Source organism: Apus apus, chromosome 28, assembly GCF_020740795.1.
Source record: "Apus apus isolate bApuApu2 chromosome 28, bApuApu2.pri.cur, whole genome shotgun sequence".
NCBI lineage: Eukaryota > Metazoa > Chordata > Aves > Apodiformes > Apodidae > Apus > Apus apus.
In genome coordinates this window covers 130,682-153,742 of record NC_067309.1, presented here as the reverse complement: position 1 = coordinate 153,742, position 23,061 = coordinate 130,682, and the positions used below count along the sequence as shown (strand labels likewise).

At 54.1% G+C, this 23,061-nt stretch overlaps 1 protein-coding gene across 5 annotated transcripts in view; it reads right to left on the bottom strand.

Moving 5' to 3' along the window:
- LRP1 (LDL receptor related protein 1) overlaps positions 1-23,061 on the bottom strand; it is a 79,656-nt gene that overhangs the window by 50,437 nt on the left and 6,158 nt on the right. For all 5 annotated transcript variants that reach the window (XM_051641545.1, XM_051641541.1, XM_051641542.1 and 2 more), the window contains exons 2-6: positions 13,297-13,419; positions 8,562-8,699; positions 6,346-6,465; positions 5,358-5,486; positions 4,819-5,082 (exon numbers count right to left, since the gene is read on the bottom strand). In XM_051641545.1, coding sequence (XP_051497505.1) covers positions 4,819-5,082; positions 5,358-5,486; positions 6,346-6,465; positions 8,562-8,699; positions 13,297-13,419 — 774 coding nt within the window. The remainder of the gene's footprint in view (positions 1-4,818; positions 5,083-5,357; positions 5,487-6,345; positions 6,466-8,561; positions 8,700-13,296; positions 13,420-23,061) is intronic.

Genomic DNA, 23,061 nt, shown 5'->3' with positions numbered 1-23,061 from the left:
CAGGGCTGAAATGGAGTCAATGAAAACAATCTCCTAGACATGCTTGTTTAGATAGATGCTGCCCAGGAAGGTATTTTAATAATGGCCAGATTGCTATCGTTTAGGGTTTATAACGCACTTGGGATCAAATGTCCTGATATTTCAAACCCCTTCCTGGGGGCTTGTTTTGTAAAAGAAAAAGAAAACAACAAACCTTGAAACAAGAAATAATAAATCAAGGAACCTCCACAATCCTTTCCCAGCAGCCCTGGACACGTCCTGCCAAGCAGCCCACATTCCTGCCCGCTCTGCCTGGGAGCCCCAGGCCAGCAGCCCCAGGGCCAGGACAGCACAGCACAGCTCGTCACTGCAGACCCGCAGCCATCGCCCTAAGCTGGGACAGAACCAAAGCTCTGGGCACCCAGGCTTCAGCAGCCAACAGCAGCACTGGCACCAGCGACCGTCCGGCACAATAAACACATTCAGCAAAACAGCCCCTGGCACTGTGAGCTACCGGTTCTGACTGTGCAAAAAGTCATGAGACAGCTGAGAAAGGGGAAAAAGAAAGAGCAGGGAAAGGGGAGTTACCAGGAGACCCATGGAGAAACCCAGGTTTCAGTCTCCTGACCCATGTTCTCTAGTATTTTTCCATAGTAAAAGCAAAGGACTCCTGACTTTCCCTGAAAGTCGATCACTCCACGCTGGAGCCAAGGCTTTAATGCTGCCATCACAGAGCTCACAGAAATGCCACAGAGGCCAGGAGGTGGCCAGCACAGGGTCAAGCAGCTGCCAATTAATGGTGTCCTCTTAAGGAGAGCTCTTGGCAGAGCCGTGTGTCCCTAAGCCACTGTGCACACTCCAGGGAGGTGTCACCACCTTCTTGCATCATTCGTGGGGAGCAGGGTGGACCCACACTGTACCCCCACCTCCACCTCTGCACCCAAGAGGTCAGGCAGCACCAGTCTGGGGTGGCTGAACAGCACAAGGTCCCAGAAGCAATTTTTTTTTCTTGTTGTTTTGCTCTGAGATTCTTTGGAATCCCAACTCCAAACAAACGAGGACATTGTCTCAGGAAACACGTGAAGGCTGGAATCTGGCTGAGAAAACCCCTGGGATCAGAAAGACCCGGGGGTCAGGAATTAGCCACCAAGCAAGTTGGGTCCGCAGGGACCAGCAGCAGCTCCTGGGAACCGTCCTCGTGCTGTCCACTGGCAGCAGCGATGCTGGGACCAAAGCCCCTGCGCAGGCATGTGCCCTCCCATCCTTGAGCGCAAGCAGACATGCAAGGGCTGCCAGGATCCTCCCTGGCCAGAAACAGTGCTGGATTTTCACACAGAGGAGAGCGGAAAGGGAGGAAGGACGAGACAAGTTCCCCTTGTTGCAGTTTGGTGCTGGCTGCAAGGACGAGCTCTCCCGTGCTCCTACCCCAGCCTCCACGTGGCTGAGCCACAGGGTGCTCCAGAGGGGGAGGGAGCAGCCCCAAGGGAGCTCCAGGGGCTGGGTGGGAAGGTGCCACCCCCGAGCTCCCCACAGGGGATGGGCACAGGTGGGACCCTGCCCGGTGAGGGGTCACGCTGATCCCTGCAGCACTAGCCAGGAGCTGCCCTGGCCACACAGTGTGGCCACCAGCACCGTCACTGAGCCCCATATGTCCTCCCTGTCACCTCCATGCCACAGAGGTGCCCAGGGCTTCCCAGCAACCACAGTCAGCTCTGACTGATGGTGGGGAAAAATAATTCCATTCCAACATGAGGTGTTGTGGGTTTTTTTAAGATAAATAGATGTAAGACTTCACCAGCCTCTAATTTTTAGTGTGTTCCTTGAAAAGAACTTGGGGATAGGGAACCAGCCAGCTCAGATCAACTGAGAAAATCACTGCCTGCAAAAAATGTCCACGGGCAGCACGTATTTGGGAACGGAGGGACAGTCACCATGAAAAAGTGCATCAGTACTCAAGACTGCAGATAGAAAAAAGGATTTAGCAGTGCAAAGACCAGGGGAAAAGCAAAGCTTCAGGGTACAATGGGTCTTGCCAAGCTCTGTTAATAGCATTCATTTAACACATCTCCCACAACACAAGTGACACTAATCTCTCTGCAGGAAGGGAGTGGGGACAGAGAAGCAGGGCTGCTATCAGAGCTGGGCTGTGACATCTCACCAGCCCTACCCCTGACAGCTGGGGGCTGCTAATTTTCAGCCCTTCAGCATCAGTCTTTCCCCATCAGATGCCAACTCAAGCCCCATTAGCAGCAGGCACCAGGGAAGCCTGACTCCTGCTGTTAGCAGATAATGCCATAAAGAAGCAAATAAAGAGGGAAATCACTAATTGGATTCACGAGTCTCTCCTGTGTCCTGACAGAGAGGAGCTGGGGAATGACATTATCTCCTCATCGCAACCCCCAGCACGGGACCCAGGACTGAGGAAAACCCATTTCTCCAACATGTTTGTGCTCATGAACAAATCCTGCCCTGCAAGGACATCTCTCACTAGCTCCTTCTGAAGTATGTAGGATCGTTATTACTAATGCAGCCAGCACACACCTGGCTCAGCAGCAGGCAGTCTGCAGGGAAGGCAGCTAATGGCAGGACCACACCACAAGCCCACACCTCAGGGCTGACAATCAGCACCCAAGAGTGTGGTTGTGCTCTGCAGCCCAAACCCAAGGTTGTTTCACCCTTCGTGCCCGAGGAGGGACCCCCTGCAGCTCCTCCACAAGCAGTCTCCACCCAGCAGCAACAGGAGCTGCTGGTCACCCCTTCCCTGTGGATTGGAAGTGTTCCCTTCATCCCAGGGCAAGGGCAGGCGTTTTCCCATCCAGGTCAGCTCGGTTCTCCTCTTCCCACCCTCAGCTATCGCAACTGATGAGGAGGCCAAGCAAAGCACAGCACCTTTTCTTGTTTGGACTTGAACTCACTCTTATGAGCTCCCTTCCCCTCCTGACCATAATCAAAAGGTTGTGTCTCAGATTAAGTCCCTGGAGCTGGAGCAGCCCAAAAGCCCAACAGGCCAACAACCTCATCTGGGTACAATGGAGGGGCTGTGGTTGGAGCTGCAGGTCCTGACCCAACACTGCACCACAGCTGCTGCTGTAGCCACCTCGATCCACGAGCCAGGTGACCAGTCCCTGGAGCTGCTGCACCCTCAGCCTCACACCGTCCACAACTGAGCGAAGGCATCCCAGGAAGCTCAGGACCCTTCTAGTGCAGGGACCTGGCTGCAGAAAGGCACCAGCCTGACTTCAGGAATGCCCTGAAACCTCCCACCCGAATCCCAGCGATCTCGCTTCCCCTGGACCAACCCACAGCTCGTGGCTCACGTGCCATCCACAAAGCACAGCCATTGCAGCAACTCCCTGCTGCAGGAAATTACATTCAAACTGAACCTGACGGGAAGGAGAAGTGCACAGCCAGAGCTTTACACAATGCTGCTGTCTGCCCCTCTGCTGGAACTACAGGGAAACAAAACCCAGCCTGAGGTAGCCTTAAGAGACATGCCAGAAAGAGCACGCAAGACCTCCTTAAACCATTGGGGGGGAAGTGGAGAGCAGAGACGAGCCCTGTCCTGCCTAATTTCAGGCTATCGCCTGCAAGAGCAAAGCGTGAGGCCTCTCCCTAAAAATACATACTGCCCTAAAAATACACAGTGCAAGCTTAAATTAACCATGCTGCACACACCCTCGGCAGGGCGCCATGGCTGGAGCCTGTTGAGCCCCAGTCCCAGGGGCCTGCAGCTCCCCAGCTCACACACCTCAGCCAGGGCTTCAGCCGGTTCCCCCTCGGCAGCCAACATCGGCACCCTCAGCACAGGAACACCCTCAGCTCCAAGATCCACCCGAGACCTTTACTCATGTGCAAAGATCAGTTTATACATGTTCATCTAATCTGCCAGGTTAGCTATTGCTCATCACATATCACCACCCACGTCTCTGGAAGAATGGGATCCCTCCTGTATCAGGCATCACCCCTAAATTCAGGGGCAAAAGACAGTGGCAGGACAAGGCCAGGGAAGCCAGGGGCTGCAAAACCTGATGGAGATGCACTGCAAACCCCAGATACCCCCAATCCCACCCTGACTGACTTGGTCTGTTGTTTCAAAGGATAAAATCAGTGACAGTACAACAGGAGTGGTTTCCCACATCCTGGCTGTATGGCCACCCACCCACCTCCCTTTCTTGGGGGGATCTCACCAGCCCACTGCTCTGCAGCAGTGAGAGTACACAAGGAAGGTGCCTGAAAGTCCATAACTCCTGCTGGGACCCTTCACCAGACAGAGGGTCTTGGGAGGGCAGGCACAGGCATGGGCCTGAGTCAAAGAGCACCAAAATCCCAGGAAATAACTCTCTTTCCTATTGACAGCTTAACTGGGACCAGCAAGCCCAAGCAGGAGTCAGAGTTTTAACCACACTCATTACAGGCTGGGAGACAATGCGGAATGAAACCACCCCCTGCCCCTCATGCTGGTGACTCAAGTGGCTGCCTGAGAGAGGCCCCTTTTGGTCCTGATTTTGTTGGGACCAAGGCCTGGTTTGGCAAGGGGAACATGGGGCAAAAAAAAAAAGTGGAAACAACAAGACCTGCCATTCCCAACCTGCTACATAGGCCCCATCTCCGCTCCTCGCTGTACCATTTTCCCTCATATACTCACACAAAGAAACCACAAAACTTGTTAGAACTAATAAGAGGGAAGGAAAAGGAAAGCCAAAAGCTACACTTGTGCTGAAGACCAGGTGTCTTGCCCTTTCACACACCCCTGGCTGGGGATGCTCAGGCTGTTGAAAGGAAATGGGGACTCTGGGAGCAAAGACTAGGAGCCAGGTGCAGCGGGGAGCTGGCACTCACGGTGTAGGCTGAGGGAGATGTTGATGGAGCGCTCTTCCACGAAGCCCTTAAGGTTGGGGATCTTGGCACACTTGAGGATGGTCTGGGAGGCACTGTCGCCCACATGAACCCAGCACACTGTGTCTTCAATGTAGTTGAAGTCCATGGCTGTGGTCTGCTTGGCGCTGGTGGGGGTGATGTTGGGCACAGGGGCTCCACTCAGGTAGGTGGCCAGGATGTTCTGGGAGTTGGCAATGAGCAGCACAGGAGGGCGGTCCACAGGCTCTGGCAGGGAAAGGAGGGGAGAAGGGTGGTCATGGCAGAGCACCTGAAGCTCATGGCTAAAACCCCATATCAACCTGTAGTCCAGCCCTTCTGCTCCAGCAAAAACAAGACCATGACACGCAGAACAACACGAGCAAGGAGGGGGGAGTGCAGGACAATCCCCAGGGAAGAGCACCCTGAGGTGAGGAACCAGGAGTGGAGGTACACAAAGGGCAGGGGGACACAGCTTGCAGAGCTGCCCAGCAGCAATACTCTCCTCCTGTCAAGGATCTCACCATTCTTGGCTTTGCAGGATCTGTTATCAGGTTGTAAGAGGTATCCTTCAACACAGCTGCATGTGTAGGAGCCCTCCGTGTTGGTGCATGTCTGGCTGCAGGTCCCATAGACTGTGCATTCATCAAAGTCTGGAAAAGAAGGCAAAAATCCCAAGGTTTGGACTGGCAAACATCTCTCCTTAACTGCCTTAGGAGGGGATGAAGGCTTCTCCTTTTCTCTGAGGCAGAGCCGCAGGGGAGGATAGGCTCCCTAAGCCAAAGGGATGGTCACAATGGCCTCTAGAGGAATACCTGGACAATGTCACCTCCTGACACCTGCAGGCTGCCCCCAGCTTTCTGCTCCAGCATCAGCAGCAAAAGGACCATCCCTGCCTCTCTGCTGAACCTTTTCAAGGCCTAATTATCTAGTGCCCTTCCCCCCAACTCTGCAAAATCTGCACCTAAATTTCCAGCCTGAATTTCTCTAATCTTCAGCTTCCAAACACCTGGCTTGCACGCTGCTCTTTCTTCTCCTAGATGAAAGAGCAGCCTCCACCAGAGAGCTCTTGCCCCCAGAGGTGCATGCAGGAGCTGATAAGGGCCCCTTTCACCTCTGCTCAGATAAATGAAGGAGATGGAGCCACTGCAATCTCTCACTTCCAGACTTGTTTCCAGGCATCACATTGATCTGATCACTCCTGGCTGACCCTCTCCTATTTTCCAACATCCTCTCTGAGGCAATGACACTGGGAGCACATAAAGACCAGCGATGGCCCCTGACTCCACACAGGCAAAGCCTTTTCCTTACTTACTCCTGATATTCCTCACTGGGGCTTTCATGAACTGCATCCCTGTCACGGCCCCATGGCAGCAGGGAAGCAGAGCCCATCCCGTCAGCCCTGTGTTCCCCCCAGAGGTCAGGGCCTGCCAAGCCCCAAGTCCCTTTGGCTGCACGGCCGAGCTCCGGCGCTGCCGCCGGCACCATGGGCTCTGCCCACCCCCAACCGACCTTTGCAGCTCCTCCTGTCCTCAGCCAGCTGAAAGGAGTTGTTGCAGTAGCAGGCTGGTCCATTCAGCGTTGGCACACAGTGGTGCTGGCAGGCCAGGGCCGTGCAGTTTGCTAATTGATCTGAGGAGACAGGGCAGGGGAGGAGAGAAGGTGTCACTGATGTGCCAGCAGGAACGCTGTGGTGAAGAACAGGATGGACACCCAAGCCCCAGAGCTGGGTGAAGGGGACCCCAGGCTCCCCACCAGGCTTTGCTGGGGGCCTCCCTGCTGTCCCCTGCTCCCCAGTGGGGAGGGAAGAGACCCTTAGCTGAGGCTGTAACAGGTATGTGGCTGCTCCATGAGAGGGTCTGAGCAGCCACAACTGTCCCCAAAAGCTGCTGACTTGATACTTTCCACTGGGAGCCCATTTTGGCCATGTCTGAGACTCAGCACAGAACTTGGCTCCAGGGTATCCCAGAGGAAACAGGAATCCCAGAGACTTTGGGGTGAGCTGATGCACCACGTGCCCCCTGCAGCAGTTTCCCTTTAACCAGGGCTGCAGGGAGCCCTGGGACCCTCCACCCAGGGATGCTGCGGTGCAGGCAGGGAGGAGCACTTAGGCAGGCAGCTGCCAGATCCCTCCTTGGCCTGCTGAGGGATGCCCTGTCAGCCCTTTGCTGGGGGGTTTGGTTATGTTGGGTTTTATCTTTTTCCCCTCCTCCCTCGTCACTTGGGTGCTCAGAAGGTGTTGAACTGGGTCTCAGTAAAACTGCCAGCGGAGGGGAAAGAGCAGCAGCCCAGCCATGAGCCTTTGCAAACCAAAACCATCTGACTCTTTCCACATCCCCCCTTTGCAGCTGGGGCTGGAAGGGGGAGCAGCACTCAGACACTGCAAAAATCCTGCCCCTCGCATGTGGAACCACTTAATAAGCCAGGCAGGGCCCAGCCGAGTTGTTTACAAGGTTTATCGGCTCTGGCAGGCACCACACACATCCAAAAAAAGGAAAAAATCCCCAAGAGTGCCAGGTCGGCAGGAGGGGTACAACGCAGCATGCAGCCTCTGATGGCATTTTTACCCCTGTGGATGTCTGCAAGGCAGTAGAGGGCCCCTGGCTCCTGGCATGTCCTGCAGGGACACCTCTGAAGCAGGCGATGCCCCAGCAGCTGGAGCACAAAAAGGGCTGACAGCTCCTCTCCCTCATCCTGGGGCTGTGAGGAAATGGCACCCAGGGGGGCTCTGCCAGCTCTCCCACCCGCAGCAGGCAGGGGAACCTCAGTATCCAACACCAGTGGCTGAGAGGGCTTATGTCCCCAACATGCCCAAACCTGCCAGCAGCAACTGCCCTGACCAGGGCCTGCCCTTGCCTCGTGCACACCAGTCACGTGCTGCCCTACTGTGAGAAATTAGATCCCACTTAAGTAATGAGAACTATTAGCGAAATATTAATTGCCAGCTCAGGCACAGCTGCCAAAGCTGCTCTGGGCTCCTCCTGCAGAACCCAGGCAGCAGAGGGGAGCTCGGTCCCAGCTCTGGGGCCAGCCCTGTGGGGCAGGAGCAGGGCAGGACCCTCAGAGACCCTCGTGCTCCTCAGGACACTAGTAAGAATGGTTTTGCAGCAGCAGACAAGGACCCGACAGGCAGGACCCCTCAGCCCTGGGCAGAGGAAGGGCCAGGGAGAAAGGCTCGTCCTGTTCACTGCTGCCTGGAGTCTGCAGAGACCCAGCTCCAGGGTCAGCCCAGGACACACATTTCTGAGCGACTAATCTGCGCACCAGCAAGCCAGTGTGCACTGATTTAGGGAGAGTTTTCCTGCAGGATTAGCAGCTGGGGACAGGCCAGGAGGGGGGACAAAGCTCCTGGAAATTAGGAAAAAAACATACTGGTGTCTCTTATCTAAACCAGAACACAGCCCCCCAAGCTTTTAAACCCAGGAGACAATGCAGCTATTTAATGGCCTGCAGGCTCAGGAATGATGGGCATGTCACTTGCGAGCAGCTCTGGCTAATCTCTGGATCTGCTACCGGCCAGCCCAGCGCTGCCAGAGCGGGGAGAGCGGCAGCACCGGCTGAAGCTGTTCAACAAAACCAGCATGGGGCTCACACTGTACAGCCAGAAACTGGTGACAAACAGGGACCTCGTGACTCTTACCATGGTGGGGGAGGGAAGGAGGCAAGGGCTGGATCTCATGGGGCAGCCCCCCTACCTGCAGCCCCCCTTTGACCCCCCATACACCTACCCCGACAGTGCGGCCCTTCATCAGAGCCGTCAAAGCAGTCATGGAGCCCATTGCACAGTTTGCTCATGTGAATGCACAGCTCTGTGCCCAGGCAGTTGTGCTCATTGGGCTGGCATCGAGACACCTTGCTCTGAGGACCTGCAAGAGAGCAAAAGGCAGAAGGTCACTAAAGCGAGTGTGACAGCTCTGCAAAACACCCCAAAACCTGGAGGGAGCTCTCGCTCCCCCACGTTACTCTGCTGTGGCTCTCCAACTGTGACCATCATCCACTGGATGTGGCCTCACACAGCAAGATTTCAGGTAAAAACTCCTCAGGCAGACACAAGGGTTCAGGGACCCTCACGCTGCCCAGGACATTAGTGAGAATGTTTTTGCAGCAGCCAGCAGCAGACAAGCACCACACAGCAGTATGTGAACGTGCTTTGATTCCCTCTGCCAAGATGAATGTTAAATCCTTGCTGATTTGGATTCCCCTGCCTGGCACACGCTCCAGAGCCAAAGCAGCACTCACCTAGCAAGGCCTGTCCCAAATTCTCTCAGCTTCCACAGCAGCGCCAGGACAGAAAAAGCTCAAACCAGGCTCTGCTCCCTCCAACATCCCTACCTCTCCCTGAAGGAAGCTCCTTAACAGACACCGGATTTTCCTTTCAAAGCAGGTGGACCGCTCCTCCTGGAGCAAACTTTCCCTTTCCCATCACTTCTGCAGCGTACATCCTGAGCAGGAGCATCGTGTGAAGAGGAAGACCTGGAGCAGCTGGGGACCCTCTGCTCAGGCCTGGAGACCACATCAGTGGACAAAAGCCCACCCCTGAGCACCCTGAGCACAGCTGCCCCAGCCCCCACTCCCCGAGCACCCCCCTCAGGTGACAACACACTCTTTGTTCAGAGGCTTGCAGGGGGTCAGTAAGAACTAGGACTACGTGACACAAGGATTAATCTCCGTTATTAACTGGAAAAAATACAAAGCAAGCAAAGCTTTACTTTTAAGCTTCTCTGAAAAGAAGCATGGCATTGAGACAAACAACAAAATACACCATAAATCGATTAACATCCTGAAACCCCGTTAAAAGCTCCACCAATATCCTATTTCCAAGACTGCTTCACCCCAGGCTGGAAGGCAGCTGCCCAGGGGTGAAGCGTGGCAAGCTCCTGCACAGCACTGGTTCCTCGTCAGCAGCCCATCAGCACAGCACACAGACCAGAGAGCTCTGCAAAGCCTGACTCACTTCCACAGGCTCTTCTCTCCTCCATGGTCCCAAACCTAAGTTTCTCTTTAGGGCTGAATATGCACCATTTCACCAGCTCTTACTGGAGCCACCAACACGCTTCTGCTGAGTAAACTACAGCAGCCAAGCAAGATGCCAAAATCCCATTCTATGGGGAGACAGTGTCTGTTTATGCCTTGCCCTCACACCAGCAGGACAGGCAGCATGTCAGTCTGCTGGCAGCAGGGACAGTGGCAGAAATAGCTCCCTGAGTTCCCTGTGGACCCTCCATCCTTCACAGCAGGCGAAGCGCCAGGTGAGCACCAAGAAGGGCACCTGCAGTGCATCATGTGCCAAGCGCTTTGTCCAGGCACAGTCCCATTTTAGACAGCTATTGAGACCAGCACAGTCACCTTCATCTAAGACTCCTCTGGTGGAGTTTGCCCTAAATAAGTTTAAATTCTCCCTGGAGAGGAGCATTACATCACACCCAGCTTGCAGGGTCCAGCCCAGCACTCTGTGTGCCAGCACAGCCTCATCCGACACAGTTCCTGCCCCACTGGCTATTGCTGCTTTAGGAGCAGATGGAGCCAGCCGGCTTTCTCCTCTGCCCTTCCCAAAGGCACCAAAGCCTTCGCAGAACTCAAGTCCAGCAAGAAACCTTCAACAAGCTGCCCCATAACCCATCACACCGCTGCTCCTGTGGAGAAGGGCAGAAGGTTCCCAGGCAGGAGCAGCCTGGGTTTCTCCTCTTGCCCAGCCACAATCCAGGGCACCCAGCAGATGATTCCCAGGATAATTTTTTACCAGGTGCTGCTTCATGGCTTTTGTTTTTCACAGAGGGTTGAACAGCAGTGCAATCTGGGCACCGAGTAATTGCAAATTAAGGGTAAATTAAGTAGTATCAATATACGCGCCAAAAGAATAAAGGCACTGAAAAAAAGTGCACAGTTCATCAGTCAAAACTGATCTGCCGTGTCCATTATTCCCCTGCAAAGAGCCTGGATCAAACTACTTATCACAAACAGGGCAGGATTAATCTACAAGCCACTTTGTTTGCTTTTGACTGTGTTGGCACACTAATAAATGAGCCAATTTATTACATGTGACAAGCTTGTGGTACACCCCAAGGACCTGAATTACACAGGAATTTTCAACCTCTAAAAACCACTTGGAAAAAAAAAGAAGAAAAGCAATTCTTCCTCCTGTAAAAGCAGCCTCTAGTTGATTTGGTAATAGCCCAAAGAGACACAGACATGGGGGAATGTGACATGGAAAGAGGCAGGAGCTGGGAGTGGACAGTCCCGCTGCCGGTGCCATGGGAGGAGGAGAGCAAAGGCTTTGCACACCATGGGCAGAGCCAGCACCGGGTCAGTGCTTTGAAACAAGGGATTTGACACCTCCTGAGCCCTTGATTAAGTGTTTGATGCTGAATCCTCGCAAACATCCAGGTGACTGAAGGCCACGGACCCACAGATTCACCTGCAGTGAAGCAGCTGCAGAACCCGACTGTGACGCCTGTGGGCAAACACCCGGCCAGGGCTGAGCCAGGAGGGCTCCAGGCACGAGGTCAGCCTGGGCACAGCCGCCAGATGACAGCTGTAGCTCAGCCATGGCAAATTCATTTCTCAGAGACCCTCATCTCCTTTGAATCTCAACAGGATGGAGGCTCGTGTCCAAGTTTTCTCCCCCAGGAAAGCTCCATGGAGTGAAAAAATGACTGACTGGGCACAAACCAGGCGCAAGCCACTCACACAGGCACGAGCAGAGCACCGAGCTCAGAAAGGGAACTCTTCCTGCTCTCAGCTAACACGTGAGCAAAGCCAGGAAATACTTAAAAGGATTCCCCAGGGAGGAAAACCTCGCACATAATAGACAGCGCTTCAAGAGACTCTGACACGAGTACATTAGTGCAATGTAAATAACCCTGCATGCTGTGAAGGTACGAAAGGCTGCGCCAAGCAGCGTGCAAGAGCAGCGTTCACAGCCTGGGCTTAAAATAAGAGATTAAATAATAGTAATAAAATAAAAGTCATTCTCTCCCTGCCAAACAGATAAGGAGGATGAGAGCCTGCTGGATGCCCCGGTGCCGATGTGGCGTGAGAAAAGCTCTCCTGACAGTCCTGGAGATACTGGGCTTGGCGCCCTGCATGTGCTGACAGGTCGGACCCGCTCACGCGAGCCCGGGCAGGAGCGGGCAGGCACCCCCTGCCCGCGGGAACGGCACAGAGCAGCACCCGGCCAGACATGCACCGGCACCGCACCGAGTCCTGCCCGCTGCTCCCCAGCTCCCACCGGGGCAGCTGCAGCCAGAGCAGGCACAGGCTGTTCTGCCTTCCCTGTCCACGGGGGACTCTGCCAGCCCCCACCAGCCCAGGGAAAAGCATCCAAGGGGTCCATTTTCCATTCACCTGTCCATATGGATGGGCAGGCAGGGAAGCCAGCACAGACACACATAGAAAGTGGGATGCATTAATCAGGACGGATTTCTTCCAGGTGGGGAAGGACCTCTGAGTCCTCCCGCAGTAATTTTCCAGGGCTGCTGATTGACTGAAGCCAGCCAGCCCATCCCACCCCCCTCATCCCTCCCACAAAGGGGACGGTTGCATCATTTTGCTTTAAGAAATAAATAACCACAGTGCCGAACCAGAAACCACTTTGGAGGAGACCTTTATGACAAGTTCAGCTTGAAGCAGGAGTCTGGGAAGAATCTCTGGGCCTGAGGACAAGAGGATTTTGCTGGTCACTGGTGAGCAGCTGCAGGGATGAGCCTGGCTGTGGCTGTCCCCCCAGCCCAGCACCTCGAGGCTGCTCTCCTGACACAGTAAAACAACCTAACAAGGCCACTCCTGCAAGTGCAACATGGAGGGAGAAACCAGGACATGAGGAGAGGTGGTTCCTTGCTCCAGCCCAGCTGAAGCAGAGCCCCAGCACAGCAGGACTGGCACATCTGCCATCCCTGTGGAGCTCCCTGGATCCAAATAAACGTGGGGAGAGCGGCATTCCTTTCCCTGCGGATCCCCAGGGCTCCCGAGATCCCCTCCTTCCCTCCAGCCCAGCCCTCACTCCAAGCACCCGTTAAATGCCCAGCACTGGAGGCACGGCCCAAGGAAGGGGAGCAGCTGTGGCAAAGCTGCAGCCCCTGCCCAGCGCCACGGCTCACTGCATCCTCGCCTCCAGGACTCCGCCTTCCTCATGGAAATCAATTTTGATGGAAACAAAAAAATAAATCAGTGATATCCCATTCCCAAGAGGCTGTTCTGTTACAATGGATCACAGCCCCAGATCCAGAGGCCCCGATAGCAGCAGCTAGGGAGATAAAGGGTGGACGGAGAGCCAGACGCTGGGGCTCCTGCCCAGTGGCACCCACCCCCCGCGGTGCTGCCGCTTCTGCTGCTATGGAAGAAACAGGGGCTGAGGTAGACCAGTTGTGTGGAGCCGCCCGTTTGGGACCCTGGAACCAGCATGCAGTGAGAGAATGGATGAAATGAAACCAACAGGACATTATTAGGAAGGAAAGGCATACATACATATATCGGGTGATTCATCCGAGCCATCCGGACAATCCTTTTCCCCGTCACAGCGCCAGCCCTTAGATATGCACGTAATCTGATCTTTGCATGCAAACTGTTTAGGGCTACATGTCTTCGGTGCTGGATGAGAAAAGAAATAATGATAATAAACAAGATCAGTTTCTTCCCAAAGACAAGTTACTTAAAATAAAATAAAATTTGAATTAAGGACTAGATTGCTTTTAGTTTGATTTCTTTCTAATGGCTCAGCAAAAGTTTTAGCCTGGCATCAGATTCATCAACCTTGCCCCTAAGGAAAGGAGAAAATTTAAACTGAAGCATTAATTACACTGCGAGAAAACAGGAAGCGAGATCCATGATGCGCTAACAGATTTTAAAGATCATTTAACTTGGATGAATTAGCTCCTGGGAGCCAAAGGCGGTTTATTTTCTATGCTAGACAGTAAAATAGACAGGAAAAAAATAAGCAAACCCAAATGAGAACAAATTAAAAAGTAACATTTTTAAATCACTAAGACAGCAGCAGCAGGGCCAGTTCTTCATCAATTTCCCCATCCTGCAATGGAGGTGGGGGGGTCACTGCACCCCCCAAGCACAGGCGGTTTGACTCCCCCTTCACCAAAGGGCCACAGATAGAAGGGAACAGAGACCCTCATCCGTCCTCAGCGCTGCCAGGCTGCACCTTGCCAGAGGCTGCACCAAGGTCTCCTTTGGCCGATCCACAGCAGTGGGGACAGCACCAAAGGTGACAAAAATGTGCTGTAGCTGTATAGATAATACATAGGGTGGGCACTGGCATCGGCCAGCACAGCAGTGATGCCAGGGCAGGGCTGGCAGCAGAAGCTCAGGTAAGAGCTGCAGTGGGGAAGGGCTGAAATGCAGAGAAGACCCTGCCAGCTCTGACCCATGCGCGGGGGCCCAGGCACACAGCAGAGGCTTGGCACCCACAGCCCTGCTGGCTTGACCCATCTTCTCGCCCACCTTTCAGCATTTCTCTCCCCTCCCAGAGACCCAGCTCTCTGCAGCAAACGCTTTGATGCCAACTGCAGCTTTTGCTCTGGAGAACAAGCCCAATCCCGAGCCCTCGGGAAGGCAGGAAACCTTGAAAACCCAACAAAATGCAACTGTGAATTTCTGTTAAAAGCAAAGGCAGCCAAACACATGCAATTCCAGAAACATTTATCTTGTGTCATTCTCTAGTCTTCTGCTAAATCCCCTGCTCCAAGGATCCACTTTTTTGCTTAGCTCGTGGAAGGAGGGTCCTTGCATCTGCCGTGCCAGGCAGCACCACAGGCAGGAGGCTGCTGCAGCTCATTTCATGTGTTTGATCACCCAGCTCACCCTCAGGCCCCTGACAGGCACAAAAGGTGCCATCATTTGTGATTTCTCACCAGATGCAAAGTGAGAAGGAAATGCCACAGCCAGGTGCAGGCAGGTTCTGTCCAGACTGCCATGGGGATGCTGTAAGGGAAGAGGATAGGGATGCTCTGGACCCTAGCCCGAATCCCTGTTCCTAAAGGGTGGGAGGAAACTCTCCCAACCTTGTAATGATGCTAATTATTCCTCAGACCTGCAAAAGGGCTTTGTTTAATGTCATTTGGTTTGATTGAACAGTACCACCTCCAAACCTCACCTCCCTTCTGTCTGTAGAAAGCACAGGCAGCGTTGGAGCTGTTGCTCAGAGGGAAAGGCTCGACACCACGGCAGGGAGCTCAGTGCAATCAAGATGGAGACTGGACATATCAAAATGGATGAAACACACCCAGTTCTGAGCAGATGCCTCCACCTCGCCCCCACCCTCTTTAGGTGAGGCATGACTTGGGGACAAGGCTTGTCCCCTTCCTCCCACAGGACGCGGCAGCTCAGAGCTGGGAGCTCAGGGACAGACCAGCTCTCCCCCAAAGCCAGCTCTGCCTCTTCCCGGAGGAGCTCATCTTCCGCCTTCATCTCCCAACCACAAGCATACCAAATGCAAGATTCATTAAGAAAACCACACCAAAGAACCTACACTCCCTGGGATTTCCTGCTCTCCCTCCTCCTCCCAGGTCTTCAGCAGCCACAAAGTGACCGAAGGCCAACACAACCACCCAGCTGACCGCAGCTGGCACCCAGGAACCCGCTGGGCCAACAGCCGCTGACATCTCCCCAGGTCCAACTCAGCTCTTGGCCTCTCACCTGCCTCCCACTAAGGGAGTGCACAGCTCTGCAATAGGAGGGCAAACCCCCAGCAAGCAGTTCCCAGCCTGCTGCTCTGGTCCCAGCCACTCACAGCCCTGCGGGGCTGCATCCACATGGGAGTAGAAACCAGAGCCAGGACAGGAGTTTATTTTGCACTGCAGACCCCAGTGCTGGAGCAGAGATGCTCACCAGCAACATGGAAGGTTAGCCCCTCGTTCCTCCTCCACGATTCGCAAGCACAAGGGCAGCTTCAGCAGCACGAGGCCTCGCAGCTTCGCATGACAAGCACCGTGGCTCCATGCAGGGGAGGGAAGGAGATCGCTTCCCCTTTGGCAGCCAGCTCTCCAGGCTCCTCGGCAACCCCACGCACTGTCTGCTCTGTCACAGTGTGTTCCCAGTGAGTTAAATGGCCCCAGAGTCAGTGTCGAGATGCCTCAGTGCCAGGTGGACAATTAGAGAAGGTGTCTGTTAATGTGTCCTTCACATGGAGCCAAATTTCTTTCTGAAAGCTGGGCGGCCGCACCAGCAGGAGTGGCCAGGGCAGCAGAGAGCGGAGCTCCAGCACCGGGCGCGGAATAAAGGCGCCTTCATGGAGCGCACAATGGGCAGCTCAGAGCAGGGCCAGGACAGCTGCAAGCAGGGAGCCCACTCCAAGGTAACTCAGAGGGACAGACGGGAAAAAATTTTACTAAGAAATGGCTAAAAAAATGGATATTTGGGTGTAAGAAAGGGGATTCTTCTGCTCCAGTGTGGGTGGGAGGCAGTGGGGTCCTCCCAGGTGGGACAGGGACCAGGAGCCCCGCTGTGCCTTCCTCCATCCCACAGACACTGCAGCTGGAGGCTCCATGTGAGAGTGAGTGCAGCAGAGGGGGAAAAGGGCTGTTAAAGCAACACACCAAAACACATTTCATTCTTGCCTAAAGCAAGAAAATTGACGCTTCCACTTAAACAAACCATTTGGGGAGGATGGTGAGCAGGAGGTCTTCACCTTGAGCAGAAGCCAAATTACCTTCAGTGCACTGAAGAGTAAGGCATAAAAACCTAGATAGACTGGAAGCAAACAACCAAAATACTTAACAAGTCCTTCCCTAAGCAAGCTGAATTTTCATCTTCAGCTCAACTCCTCCTCCTCTCCTCGGGAGGAGATGGCCAGCCACTACTTTGCAAAGGAAACTTTGCTGGCCATAAATACGGACTGGAATGAGCATGATTTGCAAAACAGATGTTCTGGGGGGAGAAGAAAGCGTGAGAGGGAGAAAAGTAAATCCACTCCACATTCCTCCCAGGTCTCCATCCCCAGCTCCCCCTCCCCTCCATGCTCGCAGTGAGGAGCCTGCCAAAGCCCACACCTCCTGCCCTGTGACAACAGAGCTGGGCACCGGCGAGCCCATGATCCCACCCAGCACACAGGCCAGGCCCTTGTGAGCCAAGGTGGCACCCACTAAGCCCAGCCCAGCACCACCACCCCAAGCCCACCAGCATGACTGGTGTCCCAGAACATGCCATAGGGGCTCAACGCACACACGGGCACGGGGCAGCTGCTGCCATGATCTGCTCTGCCCCCAGTTACTGTTTTGGTCACTTTTAGCTGATTGCCTCTCTCAGGGGGTAAACTGTCAGCCAGCTGAGCATCCCGTCTTTGCCCCACCGTCCCTCCCAGTTGACTCAGCTCTCAAGTCACCACTTGGCCAGAGCACATTGCAGCTCCAGGGCCGCTCTGCCCAGAACAGCCCAGCCTGTGTCCTCAGCAGGACCCCCCAAAGTACCAGCACAAAGTCTCATGGCTCCACGCTGGAAGATCATTCAAGTTGCCCAATTAACCAAACACAAAAATAAGAATCACCTTATACTTTTGTTTTTCTCCTCCACATCATCCATCAATTCTCTTGAATTTCAGAGAAAATGTGTTTTTTTTCTTTTCTGTGCTTTCAAGACTCTTCAGATTTCCCAGAGTTTCTCTGCAGCCACGGGACAAACACCAGGAAAAGATAAACCACGGAGGCAAATACCCCTCGGCTCTTTCGTGCTCCCTTGGTCCTGGGTCTGAGGCTTGGTACAGAAGCCACGAGGCTGATGCTAAAACCCCAAATCTCAGCAGGGACAGAGTGCAGAATTTGCAAGCTGATGACTAATGCAAATGTGAGGGGTCCTTTGGCTCCAACAAGGGTGATAGGGACATTTAAAATAACAAAACCTGAAGTTTGTAGGAACATTTTTTTCAAGAGGAAGAGGCAAGGAAGGCTTATTTGTTTGTTTTGCGTTTAAATACAAGACCTCTAAACCGTTCAAATATATTTTTGCAATTCTTCCATCCGGCCCCCTCTGTTGGGAAGATTCAAACCAGACCCAGGGCTCCATCCCAGCCACTGCATCCATGAACACTGCCCCTGTGCTCCCTGTGCTCCCGGCCATTCCCACTCCCAGCCATTCCCACCAGAGAAGCCGCAGGTATGTGCGGCTGGGCTGGGGGGGAGGGGGCCCCACAATCACTAAATAAATATTGACACTAAAATAAATTTCCCCCCCCTCTTCTCTTTAAGTCTGCCTATTGCATCTAAATCACGAGGTATTAACCTTCCTTAAAAAAAAAAAAAAAAAAAAAAAGATAATTTTAAGAAGAAAAGCCTGGCCCCGCTTTGCCAGGGAGACGTTTGAACAGCAGCAAAACCCCATTCCCAGGAGAGGCTGCGGCTGGAAATGGGATGGTCGAAGGGCTTCTGAGCGGGTTTGCTGCGACTTGCCTGATTTTTGGAAACATCAAGGGGCCTAAAAATAACAAGAAAAAATCCAACCAAAGCACAGATCTGACCATTATTTTGGGTGCTGATCCGGCACCTTCCCTGGCTTTTCACCTCTGGCTTCTGCTCATCACGCCAACCTGGTGGGAAAGCTCTTGGGAACCAAATGGAAGCTCCAGTCCCATCTGCCCCCAGCCCCATTGCAGGGCACGGTCAGGGCTGTCACCCCACCATCAGATCCTGTTGCCAGGAGGGACAGGCAGGACAGGCTCCATCTGCTGCCCTGGAAACACTGGATTCGCAGCCAGCCACTCCAAGCAATTAAGTGCTCAGTGAGGAGCCCATAGGGGACAGCATGGGACAGACAGACCCTCGACCCTGCTGTCCCCAGAGGCTCAGCACATGCCCAGACAGCCCCTTCTCACACTGGGCTGTGCCCCATGCACCCTCCCATCACCCGCTGCAAGGGACACCTGTCCCTCCCCATGGCACAGGGACACCAGGACAAAGACTGGGAGCAGCTGGATTCCTGTGATAGGGAAAGGGAGCCCAGGACTCAGACAACTCCCTCCACTCCAGGGACAACCTCAGCTTGCCACTCCCTCTGCGAGGGTCCCTGTGGCTGGGCAGGGAGAGGGAGAAGCGCTCCAACACCTCCACCAGTATTTCCACTGCCTGGAGGACCTGCCATCACTGCTCTCCAACTCAGACAAAGGAGGAGAGGGGATAGGGTGGGAGGGGGTGGGAAGGAGGATGACGGATGGGCAGGGGTGCAAGATCATACTCCTGAGGGAGGATAGAAGGTAGAGGCTGCCCAGGAGCATTCATCCCTGGCAGAGAGGGGGAAGGAGACTAAAATCATCTTGTGGCTCCCAAGGGCTGCTGCTGCCAGCCTCGACAGCACCTGACTTCAAACAGATCCGGGGGAGACGACTTAAACACCAACAAGCATCAGGAAATCTAGACGCGCTGGGAGGAATGTGCTCCCCCCTGTCCAGCCCCTTCCCCTCTCACTCCCCGACAGCTCTGCTGCCTTCAGATTAAATGCATTTTAAATAAATAAATGAGAAAAAAAAAAAACACTGCATTTTAAACCAAATTCAGAATCTGGGAGATCTACACTGGAGTGTGATCCTCCTGGTCCCCCTCCTGCCTCTGCCTCCATGGAGAGGTTGGCAAAAGAATGAGCTGAAAAATGGCAGGAGATGGAACCAGATGAAACAAATCCACAGCATTTCCAGAGCAGGGAAAAAAGAGCTTGATCATACAAAACGTGGTAGGGAGAGACAGAAGGGGCAGGCTCCAGCCATGCAGTGGAGGGTGTTTCAAGGAAGAATCATGCTTTTTTTATTCCTTTCTCTTTTTGCAGCTTATCTGCAATTTAAATTAAATTTTAAAAAGAGAGAGAGAGAGAGAGAGACACAGAGAGAGAGAGAGACAGAGAGAGACAGAGAGAGAGAGAGAGAGAGACACAGAGAGAGAGAGAGACACAGAGAGAGAGAGAGACACAGAGAGAGAGAGAGACACAGAGAGAGAGAGAGACAGAGAGAGAGAGAGAGACACAGAGAGAGAGAGAGACACAGAGAGAGAGAGAGACACAGAGAGAGAGAGAGACACAGAGAGAGAGAGAGACACAGAGAGAGAGAGAGACACAGAGAGAGAGAGAGAGACAGAGAGAGAGAGAGACACAGAGAGAGAGAGAGACACAGAGAGAGAGAGAGACACAGAGAGAGAGAGACACAGAGAGAGAGAGACACAGAGAGAGAGAGACACAGAGAGAGAGAGACACAGAGAGAGAGAGACACAGAGAGAGAGAGACACAGAGAGAGAGAGAGACACAGAGAGAGAGAGAGACACAGAGAGAGAGAGAGACACAGAGAGAGAGAGAGACACAGAGAGAGAGAGAGACACAGAGAGAGAGAGAGACACAGAGAGAGAGAGAGACACAGAGAGAGAGAGAGACACAGAGAGAGAGAGAGACACAGAGAGAGAGAGAGACACAGAGAGAGAGAGAGACACAGAGAGAGAGAGAGACACAGAGAGAGAGAGAGAGACACAGAGAGAGACAGAGTGTAAAGAAAGAAAAGAAACATTTGCAGCCAAGAAAAAGGGGCTTATGTCCTCCTGGTGCATTTGGACAGGCTGCAGTCACCCCTGGCTGGTGGCCATCCCCACAGGGGGACGTCCCATTGCCCCCACTCCTCTTGCACCCAGCTGGCCATTCCCTTCCCCAGGGAAGGGATGGGGAGGGGCCTGCAGGCAGGAGACCCAGCCAGTGGGGGCTGGTGCAGAGCCACCCCCCACCTCCTCTACCTGCTCAGAAGGTTCAATTCCATTTATTTATCCTAGCAATGAGAAATGGAGTGTTTATATCTTTGGCAGTTGGGAACCCAAACAGAATCCAGTGCTCTGCACTGGAGGCAGTTATTTATGGCTTGTGGCTAAAGCTGATAACGCTTCCTCCAGAGACCTGCCTGCATTGTGCAATAAAGCAATTGCATGTTATAGATTAATAGGCATTTCATCTGGACAGCTGAATCAGGAGGCAGGACAGTGCCTGGACTCAGTGGCAGAGCCCGGGGCTGATCACAGCCCGCAGGGGCTTTGCTGGGGCAGGAGGGTCCTGTGCTTCCTCCTGCCAGGACGGGCATCAGCTCGCCAAGGCTTTCAAAGTGCTGGAGCCCGGCCAAAACCATTGGCCTTAATTCATTAGTCAACTCAATTTCGCTGGCTTCGCAAATAAGGACTTTGTCTGAGATGGGGAAACGGAGCAGAGCAGCTATTGTGCCCCGGGAGCAGACAGAAAAGGCCCTTTGAGAGGACGCTCTGTCGGAATAAAAGTCACTTTTATCCCAGAATAATTAGCATGCTCTGAGTACACTAATTATTCTGGCATAAAGGGACTCTTATTCACAAACAGCGCATCCACGTGAGGAGCTGCTCTGGATTCTGGTCCACCTGCCCGTGTGAACGCAGCCCCCACAGCAGGATGCTCCAGCCAGCCCTGGCTTGTGGGGACCCACTACCCACTGTGGGGTGGCTGCCCCGAGGCCTTCCTGGGGGAAAAAAAACCCTGGCAGTATCGCAGCCCTTGCAGTTCCTGCCAGAGCTCCCTGCCTGCACAGAGCTTTCAGCTCTCACCTGCTCCCATCCCATTCCCAAGAGCAAATCTGACCAGCCCCTGAGGACACAACCCCAGCAATTGTCACTGGGGCAGGGAGGAACCCGGCCATCAACGGACATCAAACCTGCACCAGGCCCCTCCAGGCACAGAACATGCAACAGTTTTGGCGGGACTGGAGAGGTTTCAGGTCCTGCAGCCCATGGCTCTTGGCATCCTCAGACTGGTGCACAGCCCCACAGCTTAGGGGGTGCACACTGGAGCTTGTCCCTGCTCCACTCTCCAGCACCCCCAAAGCTGTATTTTAGGAGGTAAAAGGCGAAAAAAATCCTTGGCATGGTGAAATGTCCCATCTTAATGGGACACCTTATTAAATAGGAATTATTAAATAGGAACCTGGTACAGTTACATCTGCTCTGACAGTGTGCCCCAGACACTACCTGACCCCCTGGCATCTCCACCAGTGCAGCTCAGCTACACAAGCAGCAGCCAGGATGCTCCAAGGTGGTTCCTGCAAGACAGGGATCCTGACTTGCCTTATTTTATATTCTGCAAGTTGTAGAAAAAGAAGCTTTAAGATTGTATGCAGCCGAAAGGGCATAGAGCTGAGCCAGGTGGATTTTGGGGGACGATGGAATCAGAGCAGCTGCGGAGGAGACCAAGCTGGTGAGTAAGCATGGTGGTAGGCTCCAAATCTGCTCTTCTGCAAGGAAAACATGCTACAGGCCATGAGAGGAGACGTTGAGCAAATCCACCTGGAAGAGCTGGCGGCAGCCAGGGGCTGTGGTGGGAAGCAGGGCCATGGTGCAGGCACCAACTGACCAAGGAATGCTGAGCTGGCTTCAGGCTGCCAGCCCTGACAGGAGTAGCCCCACAGCAGGCAGGGGACATGCCCCACAGCACAGACAAGGCCAGGGGCCCGATGACATCTCAGCTGATGTTTTTAGGACCAGGGGAGGAAATTTCCCTCCTTGAAAATAACTCAGGAATTACAGGCCCCTGCTGAGGGGCAAAGGCAGTGGCTGTCCCTGGGGTGGAAGCGCAGGCACAGCCAGACCCTCCACATGGCGTTTGCCCCCGGCTCCCAGCAGCATCCGCCTGGACGGCAGCCGCCGCGGGAAGTATTAAACTCAAGTGCTTCCTTTTCCAAACAATAAAAAGGCATCACGACACCCGTGGCACTGAGTGCTGGGAGGAAACCCTTTGCAGCCTTCCCTCGGCTCGCTCCCCATGCCGTTGGGATGGGGTCTGGCACTGAGCCGGCATGCACCCAAGGGAGGACAGGGCTGCCCCGAGGCCCAAGTGCTTCAGGATGCCACTGCCCCGGGGTCAGAGCTGCCCTTGAGCCTCAGCTGGAGCTCCTCTCTCAGCTCCAGCAGCTGGGGACAGGCCATGCACTGGTCCCCAGACAAGACTGCTCTGAGCAGCTGCGAGTGGGACCGTGGAGGTGAGTGAACACCCCCTGCGTAGCCCCACCATAGAGCCGAGAGGGGCAAGGGAGCAACTTGCTGCAGCATCACGCTCACGGCATAAGTGTTCGTGCCCACGTGCAAACCTTTAGGCCACAACACTCAAAATCCTGAGCACAGCACGCACAGAAAGTCGCCAGGCACACTCGTGGGGTGCCAGCGCCCACCGCTGCAGCATCGAGGGGCTCTGCCCCCTGGGGTGCAACAAAGCAGAGGGAGGGGACAGCAGGAGGGACGACGCAGTGGCACAGGGTGT